Genomic DNA, 22,660 nt, shown 5'->3' on the forward strand with positions numbered 1-22,660 from the left:
TTTGTGGTATATTTTTAATGATGTTAATCCATAAGGTTGCCACTTTCAAATTCAGAAGAACTTTTTTTTTTTTAAGTCTTAAAAATTTATTTCCTAAGGACTCACAATCAACTAGGGAAAATCTTAGCATAAAATTCTCCAGTTACATATTGGGCCAATATTTTAATATTATCGAGGCCCACTGACCCGTTCAGTGGGGACAGCCAAGAGCCACACTCCTAAGAGGTGCCACGATTCTACGGGTTGCACCTGAGAGTGACCTGGTCAGGATGCTGTGTGATTCCGCCAACCCGTCTTGCTACACAGGTGCCGGTTCTCCCCACACGTCTCCTAGTGTCCTCCTGAAGTCACTTAATAGACTTCCCTGAAGAGGAAATAAAAACCCTTTGACTCCGATGCTTGTAAAATTCAGAACGCAGTTTAGAAATATGATACATTTTGTTAAATGGATATTCTTTTATAGAAAAGATGAGTTGAAGGAGAGAAAGAAGGAATGAGAGAAATTGAAGTGTTAGAGGAAGTTGAGAAAGCCAAGGGCTAGGGGTGTAGATGGCCAAAATATGGGGAATAAAACAAAGCTCCCTCCTAGTTCCTAGAAGGGAGAGAAGTGTAGTCCCTGAAATGGTAGGCTCAGACTTTGATAAAGTAATGTCATCATCGTCATGTGCTGTATTGTCATTTCCTTACTTTGGGCATCAATAGCGAAGCCACTGTAGTATATATCTGTTTTCGGGAAGAGGTCCAAGTCTTTGAAGTTCTGGCCTTCGAGAAGATTCCCAGTGTTTACCAAGGGTGTGGCATACCGGCTGCTTCTAAGTGCTTTGCGCCATCCCCTTAAATCCTCACAATGACCTGTGAGGGCTGTGGTATTGTCTCCACGTGTCCAGTGAGGACTCTGAGGTACGGAGGGCTTAAATTTTGCAGAGCTACCCAGCTAGTAGGACAGAACCAAAATTATACCCTGGCTTCTAAGTCCAGAAAACTTTCTTCTTTCAACTGAGTCTCTTCACCTTGGGCATCTGCAAAGTAACTTTTCTTGAACTGTCTCTTGAAGGTATTTATCAAAGAGTCACTGTGGGAAGGAAGAGGGTGATCTGTGTATGTGTTAAACAGCCTATTTTGAGACTTTCACTAAGATAATTACAGATGATATGTCTTTAGATACTGTACACAGAGAAGGTTCAAAGATGATAGGATTTTAGGCATCAGAAAATGGAGACAACACTTGAATCTTTACTAAGCCCTCACAGTTAGTGGAAGAATCCTTTTCTTTCATTCGTTTATTTGAGAAAGTATAGTGCTTTCCTTAGTCAGGATGCTTTAAGAAATGTCTCTTGGACATTTCTCCAAGAGAAGCGCCTCACACAGGAAGGAGCTTTGGGCCGGGGTCTGGAGAATGGAAATCGGAAGTCCTGACCTACTGCATATCAGTCATTCTGCCTCTCTGAGTTTCGGTTTCCGCCTCTGTAAAATGGGGATAATATCAAACCAGGAAACAAACCTGGGAGTCTGGCAAGGGAAGGTAGTGTTAGCGTTTGTTTATAAAGCATCTCACAGGGGCCTCTAAACATTTCACTGGGACACTGAGACAGATGGATACCCTTGACACAAGACTCGGAGTGGGAAGGTGCTAAGCCAGGAATCAAAAACCAACAAGCACCGAAATGGTCAAAACTTCAGAAGGGAGGCTAAATGCAAGTGCCATGAATAATTCATAACTGCATATTTCCTCCACAACAATGAGCAACTTGTTTATGGTCAATGCTTTGAACTAGTAAAGTCTTTTAAAAGCCATTAAATCATTTGATCTCCAGGGCAGATCATTTCATTCCAATTTTTACAGAAGAAATGGGCAAGAGTGATAGAACCGGCCTCAGAGCCCACAGCTTGCTAGGGACAGATCGCTCTCCTTAATTAAGAGTTTCCAACCAACTCTCCCGTGGCAGCTTCTGTAATGGTAGTGCTTGTTTTAATGACGGCTTCACTCTCGTAGGTCTTACCAGTCAAGTGAGATGAGACACAGGAAACAGGGATACAATATAATTATTGGGGCTCTTGCCCCCCCAAACTGGTTGGGCAACATTCAATTCTTTTGCATTGCCTGAAATGCTGTTGAAGTCAAACCAATTCATTTATTCATTGGATGATTTGAGGACGCCCACTGGGTGTGAAGACGCTGTGATCAATGCTATAAATAATACAAGATCAACAGGGTAGCGTGCCCCAAAAAAAGAATAGACTGGGCCTTGGGGCTCATGAGAAGAAAAGATGGCTTCCAGCTATGGGTACTAGGAAGAGCTCTGATGTAAAGGAATACTCACTTATTTAAATCAAACCACCTCCTGAAAGGCAAACCCTTGGTATGATCTCAATCTGCCACTTTTCTGAATTCCTATTCTTCTTATCTGTCTTGGCTCCTTGAAAATAACTGACATTCTTCAGGTGTTTCATAGACTGGCTAAAGGTACCTCCAAGGGGCACCTGGGTGGCTCAGTGGGTTAAGCCTCTGCCTTTGGCTCAGGTCATGATCTCAGGGTCTGGCATTAAGTCCCACATTGGGCTCTCTGCTCAGCAGGGAGCCTACTCGCCTCCACCCCCCCCCCACCAACACCTGCTGCCTACTTGTGATCTCTGTCGAATAAATAAATAAAATCTTTAAAAAAAAAAAAAGGTACCTCCAAGACAAAATGTCATCTTATGACATTTCCTTTATAAAACAGAATCCTTTATAATTCTTATTTGTGAGTATCTAGCACAGTGTAAGACACGCCACGACAGGTGCTCAGTAAAAACTCCATCGGTTGATTTATGTCTTTTCTTTCAAGATTTGAAGAATCTTAGTAGCCTCTCGTTCTGCTGCAAATGTGTTATGAGTCATAATTCTCAGATACAATTAGGCTTACCTCTGTTTTTTCAACTGGATTTTTTCCCCCTGATTTGAGCTCAGAGCTTTTCCCAGAATAGACTAATTTAAGATATGTTAAGTGAATCATTTAAGGAAGGGATCTCAGAACCCACAGATCTACCACATCCCTAATACATCCTGACTGGCCATCAGGAACTTTTCTGTGAGCCCCGCACACGTTCTCAGCACCCATCCTCTCTTCCTCAGGGAGAGGAAGTGACTCTGAACCCGACTTGCCCCACCGGAAGCTGCCAGATGTGAAGAAGGATGACATGTCTGCAAGGCGGACTTCCCATGGTGAGCCGAAATCAGCAGTGCCTTTTAACCAGTACCTCCCGAACAAAAGCAATCAGACGGCCTACGTCCCTGCTCCTCTGAGGAAGAAGAAAGCAGAGCGAGAGGAAAATCGGAAGAGCTGGAATACTGCCACCTCCCCCCTCGGTGGGGAGAGGCCCTTCAGGTAAGGCCTGAGCTAGGCTGCCCCCAGTCCTGGCTTGAGCACTAGCAGTAAAAGGATGAGAACACCCTCACACCATTGAGCTTGGATAACCATTCCAGAACTTTTGATGTAAGATTGCAAATGGCGGGAGGTAGGCTGGTTCTTTGGCACACCATTGAGCTCAGATAACCGTTCTAGAACTTTTGACATAAGATTGCAAATGGCGGGAGGCAGGATGGTTCTTTGGAGAGAGACTGTGATGATGGAATCTAAGCTTTGTGAAGGCATCGAGAGTGGTGCCTGCCACACAGTAGGTACTCAACAGATCCTTGTCAAATGAGCACGTTTTTGAAACTGGTTCTAGTGAGAGGACAGGGAGAGCAGATCTGTCATCCATGTCTTTCTGAGGAGACTGCCTGACTCCCGCTCCCGTTACATTTGGTGCAGAAAGCCGTATCTTTCTGCGAGACAACTAAATAACATGATTATTTAGATACAAGCTCAAGTATGGATGGGCTGCCTGAGACGTGCTTCAGAATCACATGGAGAGAAACTCCTAGTAAATGAAAGATACATTAAGCTGCTCGTCTCTTTGGAGAAGCAAGGAGGGATTTCCCCTAAGCTCTGATTATGTCTTTATATTTATGCATTCATTCAGTCAGCAGGTTTTTATTCAACACCTACTACATGCTAGGCACTGTCTTTTAGGCACCGGGGACCCAGTAGTAAATAGAGTCCCTGCCTTCAAGAACCTTGGAGTCCAGTAAAAGAAACTTACCATGTAGTCTAACCCTTTGAGCAAAACCACTCCAATCACTGCATGCTTATTTCTAATCACCTCCCTTTATTATCTATGAATTTCATCGAATAGACACTATTAAAAGTTTTGATGATTCAATAAATCATGCCTTTTATATTTCCAGCAGAAAAGGCTTTTGCCTTCCAACATCAGCTTTGAAAGAGCTCCTACTATTGAGATTATAATGCATTGTATTTATTAACAAATTAATGGCAGCATTTGACTTTCTTCACATGACCAGGATCGTACTGCATACTATAACTTTTTTTTTTTTTAAGTGAAAAGTAGTATCAGAATGACCAGGAGATGACATGTGGCTTGCTCCCTGGCCCAGGCTTTTAGTTTGGTAAACCGTCTTGTCCAACTCACTAGCTATCCTGAAGCAATAGAGGAAGAGGGAAGTGAAGTGGGGTCTCCTTGCGAAGAGGACCCAGTCGGCCCAGTGGATCCTGGTGGGAAGCCTTCTGATGGTGGGTTAGAATTACCCACGGGCAGTGGTCAGGAACAGCCTTCTCCAGAGGGGGCTGTGGGCGCCCCCGCTCCCAAGTCTGAAGGAAAAGATGCTGTTGAAATCCAAAAGCGCAGAAGGCTAGAACAAGCTGGAATCAAGGTCATGTCCGCGGCACAGCGCTTTTCCAGGTTAGCTGGCCTGGCTGCCTTTGTGCATGCCTGGGTTTTGGAGTCCGTCTGGCTTGTTGGAGTTTCCATCCTGTTTCCCACTTCCTGCTTTCCCCTCTGCAGCTCTCTTACCCCCTCCTCAAGCAAATAGAAGTAGCTGTGAGTCTTTGCCCCCGGGGGCATGTCTCCGCCAAGAACTTGGTTATTTTAAATGGAACCAAAGAGTGAGCTTCTTGCTGCTTGATTAGACCTTTAGGATTAGTAGTTAGTCATTTGTAGGCTGCGGGATTTACCTAGCAATAACATTTTATTTTTCAATTGTTTGCGGCTTATTAATTTTCATGCTACTCCTAAATGGCTCTTACCTTACTTGACACATCATTGGAAAATAGTTCCTTTGAAATGGGGAGCGCTCTCTTAGGAAAGAGTGGTTGGGCATGAAGCACTGGGTGGAGTGCATGAACAATGAATTCTAGAACACTGAAAAGAAATAAAATCAAATAAAATGAAAAAAAGAAAGCAGAGTGGTTGGCTTACAAAAACCCACTTACTTTGTCCCAAGGGAGTGGTAAGATTGCACTTAACTTGACTCCTTTCCTAAAGCACGTTGACTCAAAAAACAAAGAATGGAGTAATTCCTTCTCTTGATTGTAACAAAGACACCAGCATCCATCTGGATGATTTCATATTACATGTGTGATGGAAATCTTCAGCAGTCCAGGTCACAGAAATCTACAGTTCTACAAGTTCAGGGAGTGTTTTGAGAAGCTGGTTAATTTTTCTTGCATAATAACCACAAAGATCCTAACAAATCATAATGAGACCAAAATTTATCTGACAAATCAAAATTCATAACAGTTCATACCATTGAAATTTCTTTGCCATCTGCTGTTCCATTTAATTGGAAGAGGTAGGTGACATACCCATTTTCAAGAAGATAAACTGAGGATCAGTGAGAGTAAGTGACTTGCTGGTCTGAGAGCCTAGTTACCGCCCACCAGGTGGCCAGATCCAAATGTCCTGACCACAATACCACATCTGCCTCCCACACATTTAACAGAACATTTCCCATTTCTCTGTACAATTCCAAATGTGGTTAATGCTATACGGTCTAGTTCTTAAACGGGATGTTCAGCCTTGACTTATATGGATTTAATCCCAGAGTAGCTTTGTATTGATTAAAAGCAAAAAACAACCAAGGGAATAGCTCTTCCCTGTCTGTGGTATCTCACAGATAAGTGTATCTATCCTAAACATATATGTACTTCTAGAAAACTCTATCATAAAGTTGTGCTTGTGTTCCAAGCAGATCTCTGGTTTTCTGAGATAATGGAGAGTAATGTAGATCATAAAAAACAAAATCAAATCCAGATATTCTATATAATTTTGGTACAAAGACCTTATCAGACACATATTTTTTTAACATCATTTTAGCATTACTTGTATCAGAGAACAGGCTCGATGCTAAGAATACAAAAATGAATAGTATCCCCTTACCATATATCATTTTTCAAACTTTCCCTTCTGTCTTCAAATCTAGGGCCCAGTGGGAGTAGGTAATATAGGTAAAAGTATGAATTTTTTAAAAAAATTTTTAATCTTAATATCCTTGACATATGCCTTCATTTGTGTCATGTCTGAGAAGTCTTTAAACTAAAATTTACCAAAGACACCATGACCCTTATTTTTTTTTCTGCTTATCATTTTAAAAAATTACTACTCCACTTGGTTAAAATGAATCTCATTTTTAAAAATTGATTTTTCTATAATTACCAATCTGTTTGAATGTTATAATATGTGTATTGGCCGTTTGGGTTTCTTCTTCCATATCCTGTACTACCTTATTCCATTAAAAAAATTTTAATTTCATTGTGATAAGAACACTTAGCATGAGATCTCCCCTCTGAACAAATCTTGAATTGTTCCAGAGTTTTGTAACTCTCGATACGATGTTGTATAGTAGATCTCTAGAATTTATTCATCCTGCCTAACTGAAACTTTATGGCCACTGATTAGAACTCCCCATTTCTTCCTCCCTCAGCCCCTGGCAACCACCATTCTACTCTTTGACTCTATGTATTTGACTCTCAGATATGACGTGTAAGAGGAATCGTGCAGCCTTTTTCCTTCTGTGACTAGTTTATTTCACGTAGAACAACGTCCTCAAGGTTCATCTATATTATCACATAGTGCAGAGTTTTCTTCTTTTAAAAGACCGACCGATATTCCATTATATGTAAATGTTACATTTCCTTCCATTCATCCATCAATGGACATTTAGATTGTTTTTACATCTTAGCTATTGTGCATAGTATGGCAATGAACACGGGAGTGCTACCATCTCTTATGGGTCCTGACTTCTATAGTTTTGGATAAATAGCGGAAGTGAGATTGCCAGATCATATGATAGATGTATTTTTAATTTTTCAAGAAATCTCTGTATCATCTTTAGAGTATCCAAAAGAGCAACAGGAGATGAGTGGGGAGCCTCATTAAGCTAAGTCAGCACATGCAGGAGTCATGGTGACGGAGAGAAAAGAAGAGATTGGACAAGACTGGAAATTCTGTGGGTGTGCTGTGGCAGTAACTGTGAGGTTTATTTTGTAATGAAATATTGCAATCTTTTATGATAGTTCCCTTACTGTGCACAAACCTAGAATCATGGTTGTTTACAAATGTCATTCTGATGGATGAATATTATATTTATGTGGTACTCTTTGCTCCTGTCCATGTTGCCTATTATCTGGCTCCATTGTTTACATGTTTCATCCAAGTCAGCTACATTAAGCAGAAATTCCCAGGTCTGTTAATATCATCACACCTGAGATCTTCTGGCTTAAAAATTGGGTTCAGGAAAATTGTGCATATTCCCAGACAAGGTCCCCAACAGCAATGTGACACAGCTGGTCCAAACACCCAGAATTCATTTGTTGGCAGACTGTTCAGCTGCTAGCTCTCTCTTACAGGGTTTATACATCCTGTGTCACTAGCCTTGCCTGTCTGTGTCCCTGTCACTTACTTTCTGCAGCCTTCCTCAGAGTGGAGAGTTATGCTAAGTTTATCCTGCTTTTCATGTGGCAGAAAGTAGCTTAACTGGAATGAAGCACATAAAGATGAAAAGGCTTCTTGGTATCTGGAAAATAAGAATATAAAATATGTAAATATGCTGATGTCTCTTGAAACATTTAACCGCCATCTTCTGTCTTTGCCATCCAGATGGATTCTGACTACCACATCTTTGAACCCAGCAAGAGGCCCAGCATATATTTTGTGGCCCATTTTAGCTGGAAAAATCTGTGTTTGAAGAGAAGGGTAATAATATCAAGTCATAGGCAAGGAGGAGGTACATAGACAGAGAACAAGGCTTTATTTCTATAGACTGTTTTCTTTGTTGTTTTTGTCCCAAGTATTCTCAAACACCTCCTTGTATATAAAAAGGAGCAAGAGTGCATGGCATTCTATTTTTGTGTTAACTTTCAAAGCCCAGAAGTCCCAAGCTTCCTGTCAAACCATATATTAGGAGGTATCTTAGCATCAAGGGACAGAAAGTAGGGCTTCTTAATAAATGTGTGGAGTTTAATATGCATTAGAGTCACCATTGAAGTAAGAAGTATATAAACTCCTTTTGCTTCTATTTTAGCTGATGATTAAGTTAGCTTAATTACCCCAAAATATGAGACTCTGCCAAAAAAGCTAAGATTTCTGTTTTTAAGAGGATAAAATGGGAACCAAGATTCACTTCCCCTGAATTAAAATGCCATGGAGATTTGAGTTGTCTTACTTGGTGTTTCCCATTGGAGAAGTAAACTTTTTTTTTTTTAACTGAATTATAGGCTTCACGTGATTGTACTTCTTTTCTAATTGTTTTCATATGTCTCAGCACTCAGTCTTTTCTGCTGGTCTGTGGATCTTCTCAACCACATAGTAATTAATTACAGAGGGAAAAAAAAAAAAAAACCCTCCCAGGAACAATAGACATTTTTGAAATCTTTAGAGGAAAGAGTTGATGCAGTTAAGTGCTACACACGTCCTCTACACTCCTACTCAGCAGATGCCTGTGTCCCTGGTTGTTGCTGAACAGATCCCTGGGGATCAGGAGCAGACACACACATCCCTTGCAGGGCCTCTGTGACGCTAGCTGTGGCCGCACTCTGTGGGCACTGGGTGAGCCGGGAAGTTTCTGGTATTGCCCCTGACATTCCCAGGAGAGCCCAGTTTCTTTCAGTAGAACAGCCTCGCCGCCAGTCTAGGCTGGCTGCTCGTGTGGTACCAGGGGAAAAGGGGTGAAGGAAAATGCTGGTTCTTCCTTCAGATCAATCACTATCTCATTCACTTTGAAACTATCTCATTCAGTTTGAACCAAGAGCTTTTTCTTCCCCTCCGCCCTCACCTGCTTCAAGCCCATAACCTGGCCTACCAAGATAGCTTCACTTGTTTGAGATGAAGCCGGACACGGTTACGAGGCTGGAGGCAAGGCTGGGCATTTCTCGTCTCTCACTGAACTGTATTCCTTCTGAGCAGCGAGCTGTGCCCTGCCGAGCAGCCCCTCCGTCCCAAAGTGACTCACCTGTGAAGGGCTTGAAAAAAAATCAAAGTGTCAAACCTCCCCTATGAATATCAAGCCAGGGAACCTGAGTCTGCCCCCGAACTGGAACTAGAAGCCTCAGTGTTCTCCTTTACTCAGTAGACGTGAGAATTCCTATCTCACAGCGTCGTTGCGGTGGTTAGCGTATCTGAAATATACCAGGTGCTCAGAGTCATAATTGCTGAAAACCCGAGTAGGATATACTGAAGATTTACAACAGACTGCCCTTAAGGTCCCTCAGGGAAAAAGAAAAACACATTTATAAAAGGCCACTGAAGAATTTCAGTAACTAGACACCTGTGAACACAACCCTACATATCTTTCTTTATACACAGTATGCATTACTGCGAGGCCAAAAGTATGAGTTCAGATTTTGTGTTATTATCTCCCCCCAACCCCAGAGTCTGCCTGGAAACTCTGAAATCACAGGATTCAAGCAAGTAGCCGAAAATCAGTCATTGCGGCCGTTTTTCTTTTCAAGTGGGCAGGGCGTGGCTTTCCGTGGCCAGCGATACAGAAAGCTTTCTTTACCACCCTTTTTTTTTTTTTTTTTTAAAGTCCACACATCTAAATTGAGATCACTTGAAACAAGTGCTGCTATGCTGGGCATTTAGCCTAAAAAGAAGCACCCCAGGGAATCTCTAGCCGGGCTTAGGCTCCTGTGATCCAGAGAACACCAGATTCTCCCTGCTCAAATTGGCATCACAAATTGGCATGGCCATTTGCATAAATGCATATGTTTTATTCTAAAGAAGTCTGCCTGAATTGGGGGGAGGGGGGAGATGGTAACCCATGACCCCAGGCCAAAAAAATGAAAAGAGTGCTGCTTTTGAATGTAAGAGGTTCAAACTAGGGGTCCACTGCCCCCTGAACTTGGAGTCAGATCAGCTGAGATGAGATAATGAGTTCGAGAGCACTTTGTAAACTGCAAAGTGCTGTGCGAGCACTGTGAGGTGTGATGAGTTAGCATTCTGCTATCATTAATCCTAGCAAAATGTGGCTGCCTGTGACCAGCAGTGCACATCACAACTCCAGTCTAAGCACAACTCACAGATCTCTTTATTTAGTAAGCAAAATACTTGTCTTTCTCCTACTCCCATAGTCATGATAATGCCTTATTTTTTATACCATGTTCTGCTTTCAGTACCATTCCTGGCCAGGTCTTTTGTTTCAACACCCAGTATAGTGGTTACAAACAGAACCTCTGGAGCCAGACAACCTGGGTTTGAATTTTAACTTAAGCAGTGGCATTTTGACCTTGGGCGGATTTCTGAACCTAGAACCTAGTTTCTACTCTCTTAAAATAGTGATGCTAATAACACTCACATTGCAGGGTTAGTGTTAGGTTTAAATGAACTAACACTTAGAAGGAAGTCTAGGCAATCGTGCAGCCTCAGTAAGTTAGCCACTTTCTTTGTCATCAACATTGTGCTTTTTAAATAATGCCTTTCTGAAGACATGAACTCAATGGCCTGTGACTTCCATTGGCCATTCTTTATGGCCCTAGTCAACCAACACCAGTTGGTACTTGCCAGATGCATTGGCTAAGGAGCAAGGAAGGAGCATGACCACTGTCCAAGAGGGGACAGGCGGGGACACTGGGAGTCAGGGCAAGATTTTGTATTTTAAGAAATAAATTTATTCGGGGAGCAAAGTACTGCCAACCACTTCCAAATTCGGTGTTTTAAATTTTTAGTGAGGACAGTGGCAGCAGTGAAAAGAAGGAATTTGCTGCTCATGATTAGAGATGATTTGATTTTCCAAAAAATCAGAGTAAGGTCCTGCTATCATCTTAAGACATAGTGCCTTCTGGAGCGGCACGGAGCAGAGCAGCGGAGAACAGGCAGCCTGCTTGATCAGGGTTCATAGTCTCAGTGTTCATTTTACTCCTAGCTAATTCCTCCTTCTCATTTCTGAGATGAGTTGTCCTTTGAGGATGAAGAATTTACTCTGGACTCCCTCTTAGAGATTGGATACAAAGTAGGTAAGCATTAGGAGTCCAGATATTTATTTACTGATCTTTTTGAAATGAGAAGATAATAAATGATTTTTTTTAAGTTTTAACATTTTATTATTACTCAGAATAATAATGACCTAGAAGCAAGGCTGAGCCTATGAGCAGGGGGAGAGGACTTTGTGGGAATTCCAGACGCACACAGTTCGACCCTATTCCTATCCCACGTGCCTCCAACGAAAACAAAAAAACAAAACTGAGTGGAAAGTCCTATAGTCCACCGTTAAACCACATTCAGGAATTTAAAAGTTTGAGGTCTTCAACATCTCTTTGAAAATGGGAATAGCCCAAAGTAGTAATTTTTTAGCCACTTTGGCTGTTTTACCACAATTGACTTGACATCTAGCATATGACGAAGAAGAGCTGAGAGGTGGACAGTCATTGGGGTAGAAGAATTTACTAGAAGGAGACAGAGCTGCTTATGGGAGGGTGCAGGACAAGAGAAGCATTTATGCCCCGGGTCCATCCTGTTTCTGGTCATAAACCCTTCCAAATGCTTCAGGTGAGCTCAGCTCTGCAGAAAGATCTTCCTCACACTTTGCAACTGGGAACGTAGTCTAGGTTTGCTGTCACACAGCTGCACACATAAGCTTTCCCCCAGATCAGTTTCTTGGTGGCTCAAATTGTTGCCCTACCACTCAGAAACAAACTGGGGACCTGCTGGGTACATTGCTAATGTGCTAAAGGAAAAAGAACAACCAAAAGCTTTCTACTCTTCCCAATCATGACAAGAGTTCGGATTGTCCCTCTCAGAGCCATTTAGGATCCTGCATTGCTGTGCTGATGGGGTCCTGTCCATTAAATGACTTTTTAGCATTGCTACTTGCTGGCTAAAACCAAGGTTTTAAAACCCACCCTAACTACGCTACAACTCTGGACTAAAAGAGCGAACAGATGTCATCTAGACTAATGATATTGAGAAGACCTTCCACTAACAACACAGTTGTGTGTCTGGAGATGGGGATTTATAAAAGCGTTTGGTCTGATCACATGGAGAGTTCTATTTAATTTTGCTCCATCAGTCACAAGCCATTAAGTAATGAGAAAGAAGCTGTTCATGACATTATCCTTCGCAAAGAAAACCCTTTCCTGACCCACCAACGTGGCAAAGATTCAGAGTCAGAAGAGGAAGTGGCACGTCGGCAGCCCGATCTTGAGAAAGATGACTTTGCTGCAAGGAAAGTGCGGATGAACCAAACCAAGCCAGCGGTGCCATTGAACCAACTCCTCTATGGGCCTTACCGAAAAAAAGAGGCAGAGAAATCAGAGAGCGGCAAACAGCTCTCAAAGGGAATTTCAGAAAAGAGAAGTCTAGAATATAAAAGGTGTGCACTGTGTGTGTATTCGTGTGGGTGAGAGGGGGAGTGGAATTAAGTGAAGGTGACTTGTGTCCTAGGCCCTCATTCCTTTCTTTCCTTTCCCTGTTATAAATAATAGGTAGTGGTGGTTTATTTTGAAATGGCACTCCAGATAACCAGTCTCCCTAAATGCAGTGGCAGACAGTAGAATGGTCTCGGGCAAAATGGGGCTGAATTCATCAAATAAACTTTGAGTTCCAGTAGATGCATCACCACAAATGGTTGGCATTATTGGTACTGGCAGATGTGTACCAGTGCCTATCAGGAGTGGCCACCATCCAAGGCTGGTCCAATCCACTCGCAGGAAATGGAAAACACAGTCATTCCGTAGCTGTAGCCTGTTGTCTCTTATTAATTCCTTTTAGATTTTGAGAGGAAAAATAAAATTGGGCTTGCTCTCTTTCTACATACCAACAAAATCACTTAGAATTTAATGATGGATAGGCCTCATTAAAACACACACACACACACACACACAACCAGGGTTCATGCCTAGCTCAGTCAATTGAGCATCTGACTCTTGATCTCAGGTTTTGAACAAGGTCATGAGTTTGAGCCCTGCATTGACTCCACGCTGGGCTTGGAGCCAAAAACAAAAAACTTCTCAAAAATATGATACACTTCTGTTTGTTCTGTTATAGAAATTGTTTTTGGATGAGTTTCCCTCTCCTAATCTTTTTTCCCATCCTCTTCATTTGAGAAAGGAAAACTGTAGCGAAATGGGTTTTGGCCAGTGATTCTTATCCTAGGAGGGATATGATGGCATTGAAGGTGGCAGCTTGCTAAATTTCATCACCCAGAGTGGATCATTCTTGTATTCTCTCCTTATACCAAAATCAGAGATTTGCATCGTCAAATTGCCATCTCTTTGCCTCTCATGTAATGGGGTTTGTAAATTCTGTCGAATGAAGAATAAAAATGTCTTAACTGTGTTTTGCACAATTGTTGCTGTTGTTCTGCGAAGCACCAGGTACAAAATGCATGGATATAGAATAGGGGTTAGAGCATAGAGGCCTAGCGTGATTTTTTTATAGGACACACTCTAGCTTCGGGAGTCTCTCACTCTGTCATGCCTTATAACATACCATTCTAGGAGGGTCTTGTAGGAGGGATCTGTTGTTGTACATTAAACAGACTTCTGGACAATTCACTAGCATCAAAGCACAAGGATGGGAATCAGCAACTTGAGTTAGGAAAAGGAGTCTCTTTTGCATCTCCCTTTTTCCCTTTCTCCTGCGTGCAATTTTTTTTTAAGATTTTATTTATTTATTTGACAGAGATCACAAGTAGGCAGAGAGGCAGGCAGAGGGAGAGGAAGGAAAGCAGGCTCCCCGCCAAGCAGAGAGCCCAATGTGGAGCTCGATCCCAGGACCCTGGGATCATGACCTGAGCTGAAGGCAGAGGCTTTAACCCACTGAGCCACCCAGGCGCCCCATGCTGCATGCAATTTTAATTCCCAGTATTTCCAGCCTCGTTTGTCTGTTGTCACCTGACTCTGTGTTTGGGGACATGGTTCTGAGTCTCAGATGGCCCGTGACCTCTCTAGGGAGCATCAAAGAACAGCTGAAAGAAGAGAAGGCCCCTAGTGGCTCCTGCCTCTGCCCTTCCTTTATCCCCTTTCCCAAACTGAAAGTAAACAGAAAATTCTGTAGCCCTCCTAACTTGTAGAGGGTCTGCGAAGACACCACATCATCTAGGTAATGGAAGAATACCTCTTGGTTTTCTAGCTTGGATGATATCTTTTTTAAAAAACAAATAGCCCTAGAGATGTGGATGTTTGAGATTTTCTATCTTGGGAAGCACATTTCATTAGAAATTGACTTTTTAATGCCATTGAATGTTTATGCCCTGATTTAAATGACTGCATTGTCAGCATTAAGCCACCTAACTTCCACTTCTTGGGAGAACAGGTGAAAATACCAGTTTTAACATCAGCGAAGGTGACTAGTTTTTAACGTAAGGAACAAATGAGTATTGACTCTCTCGGTCCAGGTGAAGAGGATACACTCTGTGTAATCTTCAAGTTTACATTAGTCAGACCTAACCAGTGCTGTCCAGAAGCAGAGACTGATTTTGAAGGTCGAAACTTTCTTTTTGGAATTGACTTAGAGGTACTTCCTGGCACTTGTGAGTTTATGGTTGAGATATTTAATATGTGAACAACGTTCCAGCTGTCTCTCAACTAATCCTAGAATTTGGATCATGCCGAGCTCGTTACTAACATTTTACTGGTGCGGTAAAAGACATTCCAAGAGGGCTCAGGGATTCAATCAGAGAACTTGAATTCATTATAGTAACTTGAATAGTGTGGGAATTGGGCATCATTACTGTCAAACCGAAATCTCATTACCATTCTTAGCAGTCTTTCAGCGAGCCCTGGCTTCTCTTCCTAAACCAAACTAGAGATTGTCATCTGGTCGAAAAAGCTCCATCTTATTATAGTGTCAAAAGGGTAGCATAGGTGCAAAGAATCAAGGTTCCCAGTGATTCTGAATTTTTCGAGAAAGGGAAAGGTGCCTTCATCATTTCCTTCTGTCCTTAGCCTCTGAAATTCCTTCTGTTTGTCTGCTCCCCTGCCTTGAACCTGATTTTTCCAATGATGTGGGGGCCTGGATAAAACTGACAGGAACCAGGGCCAAGAGGTGAAGTCAGTGGTGGCCTGTATTACTCGGACTCAGGAGAGCAAACCGGCAGAAGAGGGAGTGAGGAAGGTGCCAGATCTTTACAGAGATGACCTGGCTCAGCGGAGAATTCAGGGCCTCCCCGGCCCTCAGCGAGAGGCTCCAAGATTTGTCACAGTCTCCAATATCACCGAAGCGGACTTGGAGACGTGGGAGAGGCTGAAAGTGTCAGGAAAGACGAGGTGTGTCATGCTTTTCCTGAATTTTCCCCTGCAAGCGGTTTCGTTAAACTTTGAAGGAATCAAATGCTTATCCTTCTATCATTTTTTTTACTCTCATGGCTGGAGAAAAAAATACCTCCTAAAACATAGTGTATTCGGTATGCGTTGAAAATTATTAATACTGAAAGTTAGGAGTCACTGAATGGAAAATATTCTCTTTAATTGAACCAACTACTGGGAAAGGTAATTTCGATAGGCTTGTTTACGTGGTTCTTAACCCATTTTTGTTATTTCACCATACATAAGATTTTCTTATGCCATCATTGATGATGTTGGGAGTGATATTTTGAGCACCATAGAAGCTTAAAGCCTTGTTTACGAGGCAAGACTATGACCATTCCTTCCTTTGATGAATGGGAAAGCAATTCTGCTCTAACCATATTAGTATTTTTCATAAATCTAGTATTCCAAAGCAGAGGTGGGGGGAGCTCTTAGTAATTTGCACTTGCCTAAGAAATCTTTGGAACTCATTTCTGGTTCTGACTAGGGATGGAGATATTGAGCCCATCTGTGCCCCTGAGCCTTCACCAGAAATTAAAGCAGAAACTGCCATTCGTGATGATTTTGCCAGCCGCAAAGCGAGGGCCTATAAGAAAGCTTCCAGCCCTCGGCAAAAGTTTGTGCACTTTGGACCCGTGACAGAGATAGATCAGCAGAAATGGAAGCGGCTCAGCATTGGCCGGGCCGGGCCTAGGGAGGACGTGGAAGGAGTCCTCAGTCGTGGCAGCAAGACCGAAACTAACTCTGTCTCCCCTTCCTCCGCGGCCACGTCCAGTTTAGGAAAAGACCAAACGCTTCCTGCACAGAACGATCCCAGGTATTTTCCTCCATCCGGGTCCAAGCCCCGCATGGGAGCCGCTGCTGCTTTGCAAGGGTCTGTCGAAGCACCTCTCAGAGACCCCTGGCGGTCCCATAGTGGGAACAGGCTCTTTGGCTGGTTGGCAGAGGAGCAGCGTCCACGGGTCGCCCTGGGGAGGAGCACGCGTGTGACAGTTAATGGCAGGCATCCATTTTGATTCCATTGTCCCCAGAATCACCGCCGGGGAATGCCAGTAATCTTGGCCAAGGACCCCTTTTCCCTCGGCTGCATTCAGCACTGTTTTATTAGTTGGAAATGCTGAAATGAACTCGACAGAATGTTTTAATGATACCCCAGCGTTTCTTCTAGAGATCTGTTGGTAGAATTCAGGTTTATCTACAACCTCCCTCTTTTCCTATCCGTGGAGGGAGGAAAAAATAGTGACTCATATCATTCGTTCAAATTTAGACATTGAAGTGAAAAAAAGTAAAGGCCTCTTCCCTCCCCTACTTAGAAAAAAAAAAAAAAAAGGTATGATGAATTGTGAATGGAAAAAGACTCCTTTCTTGGGGTTCCTGTGAGTCAAGAGTTTCCTTGGCTGATTCGCCCAACGAATGTGTGAGGGATCACCTAGGAGAAGCCCTTGCGGGCCTGTCAGCAGTTCTCCTCCTCACTGGAAGCCTTCCAGCTTTGAGTTCCCAGGTCCTCTCCTGGAGGTTCAGTTCTGTGGGCTGGTCTCTCCTCCAGGAAGCAGGTATGGGAGGTTTATAAGCCACTGGACTGTCCTGGGAACCTCCATTGCACCTGTGTGTTGAGAGCAAAGTAACGCTCTCCATGGCCAGGGGAAATGCTCAAGATGTCCTCCTCTGTGCTCTGTCCTTGAAATCCAAAGGCAACAGTGAATGGTCCATGATGCAGAGATGGGTGTCTTTCATCCAGTACTTATGGCCGACAGCATGGAGGATAGCAGACTGTAGATAGAAATAGTCTGCACACACCAGATATACAGTTGGTGTTTCAGAGGCTGATGGGGACCTGGGGTGGGGGTCAGGAGGTAGTAAGAAATGCATCGTTGAGTGCTTGACTACTGAGGGGGCCGTCACTCAGTTCCATGGGGACAGGCTCTTGCCAGCCCTACTTTGACTTTCCGCAGGCGCTCGCTGGCACTCCCCTTCCCTTTTCTCCATCTGAGTATGTCATCTTACTAACCAGCTTCCAGAATGACAGCAGCCGAACTCTTCTTAATCTCTCATTCTCAACAACGTTTGTTGTGTCCTTTCATAATTCTCTTTCCTCTTCTCTCTTGCTACCAATGCTGCTTGGTTGTCAACAGAATAGTGAATTCTGGCGTAGGGGACTGTTGCAAAAGGGTGTCGCAGCTGGGTCCCGTACTGGAGACCCAGGAGGAGCACGTCTGCGGTTTGAGCGAGCACCCAGGAGCGGAGGAAGGTGAGGAGCGACGTTCCTTCCCTTCCCGGGAGGTGCAGGATGACAGGTGGGGTCAAGGCCTCGGGTGTGAATTCTTCCCTAGCAGTAAAGCTGTCCTCTCTGGCTTCAGCGACGTGCAAACAGCTGCCACAGGATGGCAAGGAAGAGAAGGAAGGAGTTGCTCAAAGAGATTCTGAGATGCCGCCAAAGGCTGAGCCATCAGAGGAGAGCGGCCGGCCACTGTGAGCGCTTGCCTGCCTTCCAGGGTGTGCTGCCTCTGCTGTGTGTGGCTGTTGTGTCCCCAGAAAACAGCTTCGAGCCACAGTATGCCCTTGATGACTGACGTGGTGTGGAGTTCAGTCACTTAGAAGAATGCACCCAGCCCAGGGTCAGAGTCCTGCTCTCAGTGCCCTCCCTGGGTAGAGATGGGAGCCTTTGCATGTGGTTGGGTGCTGGCCAGATTTCATTCTCGGGAATCCTGAAAAACCGGAAAGGGAAACCCGTTCTGGTGTAAATACCCATTGCATGACCGAGGCCCACAGTGTTAGTACTCGGTTGCTCTGTGTGCTGCTGCCTCCATGGACGTTGGCTTCCTCTGTCTTGGGTTGATGCCATTGGGGGATGCTACTGAAAACATCTTTAGCAATAAGTGGCCTTTGACCGGCTGGACTGAATATTGCCCTAGTGTGTGTCCCCTGGCCTCCGAAAGCAAGACTTCGGGGACAGAAGAGAGCTCAGAGAGGATGACAGCTCCTGCCTGGAGCAGCGGCAGACCGAAAGGCCCAGGAAAGTTGTATGAGTCACAAAAAGATGACATGATGGTCAGAAGAACCGGGATGTGTCTTAGACGCGCGGGAGCCAACGTAAACCAGTTCCTTCCAGTTCCGTTTGCAAAGCGGCAGGATGTGGAGGAATCTGCCAGGGGTCCGCCGTTGAAGGATACGAGGTCAGAAGATTTTCCTGAGCTTTTGTGGTGTTGTTTTTCTGGTCTGAGCCTTCATAGATGCTTTGAGTATGTTATTAACGCGTTATGATACCTCAGCGCCACTTACCTGGGATTGCTTGTGGAAATGGAATGATAAAAATTGGCCAAGAATTTTTTTTCCTTTTTTGCCTATAAGCAGGTATGGAAAGAAGATGCATTTGTGAATTTTCTGGTTCAGCAAATTTTTTTTTCGGACTCATCTTGTGGGCCCCCTAAATGGGTAACTCTTATTTCCTCCTAGCTCGTATAGGAGCCCTCAGGTAAAGGAATTGAACTTCTTTCTGAGCTACTTGATTTCACTTTGATTCCAGGAACGTCTTCAGGTCCAAAGAAGACGTATACCACTTACCAATTTGTAATTCCATTTCATTCCAACATTAGCAAACACTCAGGGCTTTCTAGAGGTAAGATTTCTATTCCATGCTATGACTTGATTTAAAAGAACAAATAAGGAGGGGCATCTGGGTGGCTCAGTCGGTTAAGCGTCTGCCTTGGGCTCAAGTCATGAGCCTAGGGGCCTGGAACGGAGCCGTAGGTTAGGCTCCCGGCTCACTGAGGAGCCTGCTTCTCCCTTTCCTCCCCACTCATGTGTTCTCTCCCACCATCTCTCTCTCTCTCTCAAATTAAAAAAAAAAAAAAAAAATCTTGAAAAAGAAAAAAGAACAAGTAAGGAAATAATCCGAAGTTTGTAGTTAAAAGTCCTAAATGTTGAAGCCTCTGTTGCTATTTAATGAGAGTGATACATTTTGTTAAAAGTAGGGTCTGCCAGATCTAAGTGGAATAAAAGTGAGAGGTGTTGGGCACAACAACAGGATCCACTAGAAAACAGGAAGCAGCGGGGTTCCGGTTCATGAAGGACCCTAAAAGTAGTGAGTCAGAGGCTAGGATGGGAAGCAGGGAAAACCTTAAGTGACACCCAAATTTTAAAATGAAGATCCCGTCTATCTTTATGACCCGGATTTAATCTGTGCCGTGTAAGCCTCCGAATTCTCCTAGCGCTGTCGCAAAACCTTGTTGTAACGTTGGTTTCAGGAGGCGGGGGTACTCTTCGAGCTGTGTTTTTGTTGTCTTCTAGTCCAGAGTGCTCGGTAGCCCTTTCAAAGGGTGGCTGCTCCCTCTAGCTCACCTTCTGGAAATTCACAGGTAAGGCCATGGACAGAGAAATGGGTGAGCGGATCCCGCATGGGTCCCGGCTGGTCAGGGCCTGTCAGGGCTGGTTCGAGAGAGAGGGACTGACTGATGGGCCTTGTCCATCACCCTCACTCACTTTCCAGATGCCCTGACAGAGCGTGGCCCCGGCGTCTTGGGCTGCTGTAAAGCAAGTGAGCATGAAAGGGAAGAAGGAAGTGGAGGCTCGCGGCTGCCTACCCTTTCCGGGTGTTTTCCCATGGACTTATTCCTCGCATGACCTTTGAGAGGAAGAATTTTCATCTGCATTTTGCAATTAGGGAACAGAGGCCCACGTCCACACAGCTGGTTATTACAGATCCAATATTCAGACCCAGCCCTACCTGAGCAGAAGGCCACGGTCCCCCTCCAGCACGTGGCCTGCACTGGTTACTAGAGGAAACGGTGGCAGTCTGATGAATTCCTTGTCACTTGTAACTGTCCCTCTGTGATTTGGAGAAAGTCCTTTTTAGATCCAAGTGGGAATGAATGGCTAGTGTGAGCAGGAGATGTGGTCCCACGTGCTACGTGTCCCAGGTGCATGACTGAGGGAGCATACGCCTTGGGAATTCATGTTTCTTTTCCACAACTATCTATTGAGTAACTGCTCTGTGTAAAACAGGGCTCTGTGCTAGCAGATAATTTTAAATGAGCAAGAGACCCATTTTTTCCCCTCTCACTTCAAATGAAGCAGTGCCAGTTCACAATATGGAGGTATAAAACCAGCTAATTACTGATCCCAAAATGCTTGATTAGTGCCAAAAGTTACATACATGAAATGGATGCACAGAATATTCTCTTTATCTTTCTAAATATCCTTACCCTCAGAACTGAACTTTATTCATTGCCTTTTCATTACCCCACCACCACCACCACCACCACCCCCGCCTTCTGGTAGGATGCTTATACCAACTGTGATTTGTCTGGCCAATTTTATACCTATTGACTTACCTACTCTGTATTATTTTTTAAAATCTCTTTATTAGTGATTTTTTTTTAAATTTACCTTTACTTTTCAGTTTCCCATAGAACAGAGGAGAAAGCCACTAGAAGCCCAAGCTCTAATTATCTTCTCCTTAACTGCAAAGACAGTTCTGCTTAAATGGATGCCCTCTTAAATCTAATGAATTAGGAGGTGATTCCTGAAATCTGTGAGTGTATAGTAAAAGGGTAAATGAGCATTATCTTCAGAGACTGAGCTGTTCTTTTCTCTTCAATTTCCAGAACATCCAGTAAGTGCTCAATAAATACTTAATGGAGGACCTCATCTGGTCACTGTTCAGGGAAGCCAGAAAAGAGCTCCTTGCCCTCATGGCGCTTACACTTTAGCATGAATCTACATTTGTTGGTAGAGATGTCAGTGAAAGGCTGTTAAGTATCTTGCATAGAAGCAGTGTAAATTCAGATACAGCCTCTCCCTTGCTGCAACAAGATATAGCTGAATCTCATCAACAAAATGGGCTTAAGGAGCCAGACTCAAAGGTATACATACTATTTACATAGTACAGAACACTCGACACTGACCTCTGGATGTGTCTGGGTTACGCAGACTCACCGAGGGGTATGTGTGTGGCCGGTGCCCTTCTGTGTGTATAGTCTCCTTCAATAACACATGAACAAAAATATTCAGATCAAGACACAAAACACATCCTATCAGTTCATTATTTCTCAGTTAACTAGGCAGAACTTCTCTGCTGCCTCCGTAGATAATTTAGAAAACACTGGATTTGAGTAAGCTTACTCCAGTAGGCCTATGAACTGGCAGATGTTGATCCTGTCTCCAGAACTAACTTCTCATGCACTCTCCCATGACTGTGGAGAAATCTATTGGTCATTGGTTCCAAATGTAGGAGTGTTTCTAGAAAATTGAGTGTATTGGGTTAAACTTTAGCCCCTTTGGAAACTATCCCCTGGAAAAACAGAAAATGAGTCTTAACTGCCAGAAAAGAAATATTCACAAACCTTTGGGCCATTTCAACAGAGACTTTGGGTCTTGCACTGGTGTGGTTGTCTTTGTTGTCTTTGCTGAAAACAATTATTAATGAATGCACGAATGCAAACTGTTCTAGAATGATAAGAGCAGGTAAGAGAAAAGGGTGTGTGTGGTGGGGGGGGGGGTGCACGCACCCATTTATTCCAGGGTGTTTTCCCCAAGATTAGAGGAAGACATCTCTAGAAATGACTCTTTTCCCCATGAACTATTAAGAAACTGAACACGAGACTAGGTAATTTTTGCTGAAAACCACAAGATTTAATTTGCTGGAAACCGAAAGCAGGACCTTTTTTCTTTGCTCAAATAATTCTTTGTCCACCATTGGAGTGCAGAAATGAACTGCGTTTGAGGGCATAGGTAAGAACCTTCTCTTAATATTTCCCTTTGCTGAAGAGATAATCATTTGTGGAAGCTGCTTTTTAAAATGTGCTTTAAAATATGCCCTTTCAGCGTCCTAATTTCTTTTTTCTAATTTAACCTTTTTCTTCGCTTTATCAAATGCATGAAAACTTAAAGTGTCTGTCCTGCAGAAGGTACAACTTTGTAGATCTAAACAATCAGAAGAATATAAAAGACTGTAAAAAGGGAAACTTTGGTTTTTCAAGTTATGGAATATTATCCAAGTCTGGCTTTGATTAAGGCTGCCAGTTTTCTAGGAATTGTGGTTT

General features: G+C 43.5%; 1 protein-coding gene across 26 annotated transcripts in view; it reads left to right on the forward strand.

Moving 5' to 3' along the window:
- The window catches only part of LIMCH1 (LIM and calponin homology domains 1), a 326,042-nt gene that overhangs the window by 241,851 nt on the left and 61,531 nt on the right, over nucleotides 1-22,660 (forward strand). For 16 of the 26 annotated variants that reach the window (XM_013062182.2, XM_004764067.2, XM_004764069.2 and 13 more), the window contains one exon: nucleotides 3,113-3,365. In XM_013062182.2, coding sequence (XP_012917636.1) covers nucleotides 3,113-3,365 — 253 coding nt within the window. Of the gene's footprint in view, nucleotides 1-3,112; nucleotides 3,366-4,515; nucleotides 4,783-12,382; nucleotides 12,686-15,344; nucleotides 15,582-16,107; nucleotides 16,438-17,752; nucleotides 17,869-17,977; nucleotides 18,090-18,532; nucleotides 18,794-22,660 lie in introns of all 26 variants that reach the window. The other 10 variants (XM_013062177.2, XM_013062179.2, XM_013062180.2 and 7 more) reach the window with 2 other exon arrangements.

Source organism: Mustela putorius, unplaced genomic scaffold (genome assembly GCF_011764305.1).
Source record: "Mustela putorius furo isolate JIRA1106 unplaced genomic scaffold, ASM1176430v1.1 tig00000083_pilon_pilon_pilon, whole genome shotgun sequence".
Classification (NCBI taxonomy): domain Eukaryota; kingdom Metazoa; phylum Chordata; class Mammalia; order Carnivora; family Mustelidae; genus Mustela; species Mustela putorius.